The sequence below is a fragment of the Anastrepha obliqua genome, chromosome 2, assembly GCF_027943255.1.
Source record: "Anastrepha obliqua isolate idAnaObli1 chromosome 2, idAnaObli1_1.0, whole genome shotgun sequence".
NCBI lineage: Eukaryota > Metazoa > Arthropoda > Insecta > Diptera > Tephritidae > Anastrepha > Anastrepha obliqua.
The window spans coordinates 120111275-120118059 of NC_072893.1; the positions used below are offsets into that span (position 1 = coordinate 120111275).

At 40.2% G+C, this 6785-nt stretch overlaps 1 protein-coding gene across 1 annotated transcript; it reads left to right on the top strand.

Moving 5' to 3' along the window:
- LOC129238393 (uncharacterized) lies at positions 1-2031 on the top strand. Its single transcript, XM_054873417.1, has one exon. The coding sequence runs from the start codon at positions 1-3 to the stop codon at positions 2029-2031; it is 2031 nt and encodes a 676-aa protein (XP_054729392.1).
- Positions 2032-6785: the final 4754 nt, after the last annotated feature.

A 6785-nucleotide genomic window follows, 5' to 3' on the forward strand; every position in this document is an offset into this window, starting at 1 on the left:
ATGCCGAAAGAGTGTAAATCGTCTGATGAGAATCCTGGTGTGGCAGGTGAAATCGCTTTCTACAAAAAGGAAGGCAATGCGTTTCAACGCCAGCTAGATAATCTCAATAGCTTCCTTACGAACGAGCAGCTAAAAAACTTAGATGAGGCCGAACTTTCTGCGCGACTTAAACATGCTGAGCGTTTGCAGGCAAACTTCGAAAATGCACGATCAACACTTAGGCGATTGGACCGCAAGGAATTTGAGTCTGATGCTGACGAAATTTTCTCCAAAGTGTATATTGAGGTAGAGGCAAAAATTAATCGTTGGCTGAATACAAAACATAAGTCATCTGGCGCGCACTCTTCAACACTACGACAATTCTCTTGGGACGACATTACGCCGCAGCAGTTACAACGACGATCCAGGCTACCTGAGCTTAAAATTCCAGTTTTTAGTGGCTCCTATCTCGACTGGCCATCGTTTTTCAGCACGTTTACTTCAGCAATAGACAAAGACGTGGAGATGTCCAAATTAGAAAAAATGCAGTACTTGATCACCAGTCTCAGTGATGCAGCTTTAGACACTGTGCGCTCACTCGAGCCCAGTGAAGAGAATTATGACAAAGCTTTAGATTTATTAAAAGTACGTTTTGATAATAAATTACTTCATTTCCAGGCACACATAAAGGCAATTTTCAGGCTACAAGGTATGGAAATGGGCGCATCAGATGGGTTACGAAAATTAAGCGATCAAGTAAATGCACATCTTCGAGCGCTGCAAACTTTAGCAACTACTGAAGATATATATAATGGCTTACTCATTCACCTCATCACAAGCAAACTGGATCGACAAACGCACGAAAAATGGGAAGAGAACTTATCTGCACACAAATTACCTACATGGACTGATATGTCAACGTTTTTGGAAAGAAGATGCCGCATGATGGAGAATTTGGAAAACGCTATGGTCATACAGGCACCTAGCAAACAGGTGAAAAATATTGTATCTCAAGCAAAATCAAAAGCAAGCGTACTCGTTACTGTAGGTGGTGGCAAGCCCACTCCACTCTGTATTTTTTGTGATTCCAAAGAGCATTTCATTACTGGTTGCACTTCGTTTTTGAATCTTTCTCCAAATTTGCGTTATAGGGAAGCAAAAAAATTCCATTTGTGCTTAAATTGCCTACGCAAGGGTCACACTATCAAGCAATGCAAATCTGGCAATTGCAGGTATTGCCAAGCAAAACATAACACTTTACTGCATTTAAATGGCAAGCAAGATAGTGTACCAAAACCAATTGTGGCATCGCCTGTAACAAATAGCCAGGTTACAACATCGCAATCAGCCCTATTAACATCATTAGTTGCAAGTCCCAAACCTTTAGCCTCGGAAAATGTGTCTAACAATAGTGTGCTGTTAGCAACGGCCATCATTTTAGTAAAAAATCGTGCTGGTACATTAATTCCCTGTCGCGCTATTTTAGACTCTGCGTCTCAATTAAATTTCATTACATCCCGGTTAGCAAATCAACTTCAACTTCGGTCTGATCATTCACCAGTTTCAGTATCTGGCATTGGAGAATCGAGTCTCAATGCAGACAGATGCGTCGACATATTTGCCCAAGCGCAAGATGGTCGGTTTTCGACATCGTTCACAGCTTTAATAACACAAAGAATAACAGAATATCAGCCGAATTTTGATATCAGCATTGAGGGGTGGAACATACCAAACAACATTAGCTTAGCTGATCCGTCATTCTTTAAAGCAAATCGCATTGATGTGCGGATCGGTGCGGAATTATTCTACGACTTGATTTGCATTGGACAATTTAGAATTGCTGATCACCTACCAACACTGCAAAAAACTAAGTTGGGCTGGGTGGTTTCTGGAGGCGTATCACATATCAGTAATAAATTAATAACTCTTTCGGCATTTAGAAAATTAACACCGCCACATGATAGTATTGACACACTTTCAAACATTGTTAAACGCTTTTGGGAGGTCGAAAATGGACAAACCAGTTTACTACTTACCGCATCACTGCGTTAAAAAGCAAGACAGTACCACTACAAAACTGCGCGTGGTTTTTGATGGGTCCGCTAAAACTACTTCAGGGTATTCGTTAAACGATTTGTTGCTACCAAGACCAATCATTCAGCCAAAACTTTTTAATATCTTGCTTCGCTTTAGACTTTTCAAAGTTGCACTACTTGGCGACATATGTAAAATGTATCGCTGCATTAAAATGAGTAGCCCTGATGACCAGTTGCAGTGCATTCTTTGGCGCGATGACCCATCTGAGCAAATCAAGACATACAAGTTAAACACGGTCACATATGGAACGAGGCCTGCTGCTTTCCTAGCTATTCGAGCTATGCATCAGCTTACATTTGATGAAGAGGAATCATTTCCAGTCGGCGCTAAAATCGTTCGAAGAGATTTTTACGTGGATGATTTCATATCTGGTGGCGATTCAATCGAGGAGGTCATACAAATGAAGCAAGAGATCAGACAGCTATTTCTACGAGGAGGCTTTCCAATTCGAAAATGGTGTTCTAATGAAGTTGATGTTTTGAAAGATGAAGACGAAAGTAATTGCGAAAAATTCATAAAGTTTCATGATGGTACAGATGTGACAAAGGCACTTGGCCTTGTGTGGGAACGTATCTCAGACAACTTTCTATTCAGTTTCACACCAATCTTGAATTCGCAGAAAATAACAAAGCGATCTATTCTTTCAGTCATAGCGCGGTTCTACATCCACTTGGCTTAATATGCCCAGTTATCACAAAGCTGAAGATCTTCATGCAAGCCTTATGGAAGGAAAAACTGGTTTGGGACGAAAGCCTGCCGCAATCGCTACAGTCCATTTGGTTGGACTTGTGTGGTCAACTTTCATTCGTTAGCAATCTTCATTTTCCACGATACGTGCTTGCACTGCAAGCCCGCGTTCAAATTCATGCCTTTTGTGATGCCAGTTTATCCGCTTATGGTGCTTGTGTTTACACACGCGTTGAAAGCACGGCGTCAACAAAATACATCTTCTAGGTTCCGAAACTCGAGTTGTCTGCTGCGTTGTTGTTAGCGGAATTGGTTTCAAATATTTTGGAAAATAGCCAACTATCATATGAGTGCCATTGTTGGTCGGATTCAATGGTTGTATTGTCGTGGCTACGATCTGCTCCCAGTAATTTTAACATATTCGTATCAAATCGCGTGGCTAAAATACAATCGCTTACATCAGGTATGACCTGGTATCACGTTCCAACCGAACTGAATCCTGCGGATATTCTATCGCGCGGCTGCACTCCAAAAGAGCTTCTAAATAACACCCTTTGGGCTAATGGACCTTCATTCCTCCAATTCGATTCAGCGCATTGGCCAAGCAATATGGATTTCTTATCTAATCTTCCAGAAAGGCGGCGCCATGTTTTAATTGCTGCAACTCAAATCGATAAAACTTACGGTTGCAAGTTCCAAAATTCCTTCAGCAAGTTACAGCGCATCAGAATACAAAGTACTGAAAGAAAACAAACAGTTGCCTTCCTGCAACCCTTTACTGTCACTCAATCCATTTATCGACGACTTTGGTTCATTACGCGTTGGAGGGCGCCTCTATAATTCGAATTTAGAATTCGAGGCAAAACTCCCACTTTTGCTACCTAAGCAGCATCCAGTCACTTCCGCACTCATTGAATTCTATCATCGTAAACTATTGCATGCAGGACCGCAGAGCTTATTAGCATCAATTCGTCAGCAGTTTTGGCCTATTGGTGGGCGCAAAACAGTTTCAAAAATCATTAATAAATGCTTGAGGTGCTTCCGCCTTAAGCCCAGGGTACTGCAGCAAATTATGGGTCAACTTCCAACAGACCGTGTGAGACCATCTAGACCTTTTAATACAACAGGTGTTGACTATTGTGGACCACTCCAGTACAAATGTGAGGTGCGCAACCGGCCACCCGTGAAATGCTACGTATGTATCTTTGTTTGTTTTTCAACGAAAGCATGTCATCTTGAACTTGTCCAAGATTTATCGACGTCATCGTTCATTGCTGCACTCAAACGATTTATCAGCATTAGAGGCAAGCCAAGCACTATTTGGTCTGATAACGCTACAAATTTTGTTGGGGCAAAAAATGAGCTAGAAGAGCTGAGAAAACTATTCGCCGATCAAAATCACAATAGAGCAGTAGCTGAAGCTTGCATTGAAAATCAAATAGATTGGAAATTTATTCCTCCCCGCTCGCCCCATTTTGGCGGCTTATGGGAAGCTGCGGTCAAGTCCGCAAAACTTCATTTCTATCGCACCGTTGGCGTCTCTATTTTAACCTTCGATGAGCTTCGCACTCTCATTTGTGAAATTTCTGCTATTTTAAATTCTCGTCCCCTTTGTCCAATTACAGAAAATCCAGACGATCTTGACGTGCTTACACCAGCGCACTTTCTCATTGGTGGGTCATTTACAGCCATAGAAGAACCAATTGTTACGCATCTAAATATGAACCGTCTAAGCCGGTGGCAGCGAATTTGTCAGATGCAGCAAATCTTTTGGCAAAGGTGGAGCACTGCATATCTATCATTACTGCAAGAGAGGTCTAAGTGGCGAAACCCTATGGCAAACATACAACAAGGTGCTATGGTGCTGTTAAAGGATGACAATCAACCGCCTTTAAAATGGAGTCTGGGTCGGGTTGAACACACCTTCAGTGGCTCTGACGGATATGTTAGAGCAGCAATCATTAAAACAGCAAATGGGCCAGTAAAACGAGCTATAACTAAGATTGCAGCACTTCCGGTTGAAACAGATTTGGTTGAAAGCCTACACCTTCCAACGGGGGGAGTATGTATGCAGCAGGAATCTGCATAAACCCCCATTTAGTTTAAGTTATAGAAAATACCTTGTATTATTCCTACAGACATTCTTTCTTTGTTATACCTACAGGCATTCCTTCTAAAATAATATAACAGTAGAAACATCCGATCTCTGTAACCGTACCAAAAATTAGCATGTACATACATATAATATTGTTATCATATTTGCTTTTCCATCTGTATTTTTCGTTAAGCTAACAGTGCCTGCTTTGCAGATTTGATACTATAAATAAGGTTGCAAAAATACATTGCACCCTCTTCTACTTGGTGCGTGAACAAATCCACACATTGTTTTTCACTCGGAAAAAATAATTAACAGGATTAAGAAAATACTTAATTCCTCATAACAGGATTATTTACAATATTTTTTGAAAGGTCCAAAAACTGATACATCCAGTGGTTGAAGTTTATGTGAGGTATGTGGTGGAATAGAAACTAAACATATTCCGTTATCGCGACTATAAATGATGCTGTCTAGGCTGCAGTGCGAAACATGATTGTCCATTAAAAGCAGTATAGGATCGTCGATAGTGCAGCGAGCGTAACCTCTAATATGGATAAGCACATCTACGAAGAGCTCTGAGTTCATCCATCCGTTCTTCGATAAAAATGCTTTTGACCCTGGCACTGATCCATTAAGAAAATGCGGGTTCATTCGCTTCCGGGGGAAAACGTTAATCGGTGGAATATGGTAACCAGACCCGCTGACAATCCCTACCATAGTTATTAAAGTTCCCGCTCTGCGGATGCGACTTGAGATACCGTTCGCTTTCCCTTCTCAGCAATAACCTAAGAATTTTTATATATGTACTGACATTAGGTGTATTTGAAACACAAAAACAGAGCAATGCTTACTTTAGGAGAATCTAACACAGTAGTTATTCCAGTCTCATCTACGTTGTATATACGATCAGAAGTAAAGTTGTGTGATTCGTATACTTTTTTTAAGTTTGAAAAGAATATTCAAACCGCTTCCTCGGAAAATCCAGAAATGCGCAATATGCTGGTTTTTTCAGGTTTTCGTAGACTTATATCATTATTTCTATGCATGAAACACTTCAGCCAATCTACCCAACCTCTCTTTTCTTTGTCCCAGTTTGCTGGATGTTTTATTTTGTATCTAGACACGAATTCGTAAACGAAGCTAAGTCGTAAGTTAGTCCGTGATGAACATTTGAACATTTTTTAAAATAAGCTGCTAAATCTCTTTCTTGCGATGCCGTAAGAACTTGGTTCGACGAAAATTTGGATTGAAAATCTTTTAAAACTCCCATTTTTGTTTTCTGCTTTAATAATTGGGATATAAGAGATGTTCGCTTTATTCCATATTTGCGAGCAGCACTTGAAGGGGTTTCTTTCTTTTTCTTAACATCCTCCAGGGCTTTTTCCATATTATCCTCGTCGATCACTCTGTCAGGACACTTCCTTTTATTATATTTTAAGGTAGTAGTCTGGTAACTTATTTTGAAAATTTCGAATTTCGGTTTTTTACATATTTTGAAAGTGCGATAATTCGAAATATTGACAAAATTATAGCACATACATTAGAGCGGCTCGTACTTGCGCGCGCTAAGCCGCTAAAACTTTAAACCCGTTTTTCTCAAAACAACGTTTTTCCGGATGGTCGTCGTGAAAACAAATTTTCTATCTAACGGATTGAGCTGAAATTTAGATAGGTTTTTCCACACATCAATAGTTCTGAGATTTAATTAGATTTAATTTATTTCGTCTCTAACTTTCCATTTTTTAGTCCGATTTCCACTTTAAAAAAAGGCAGTTTTCTTACGAAGTCCGCCATTTTGTTATTTTTTGTCAAAATAATTTGATCTTACTACCCGCCAAAACGACAAGCACACTGATTAATAAGCAATTTGTTTTTTCCGTTTCAGATGACCACAAGTGACGAAATCACGCCGGCCAGCCACTGT

Bases quoted from the DNA above. Each gene is read 5' to 3' on its own strand.
- LOC129238393 (XM_054873417.1), top strand. From the start codon at position 1: ATGCCGAAAGAGTGTAAATCGTCTGATGAGAATCCTGGTGTGGCAGGT.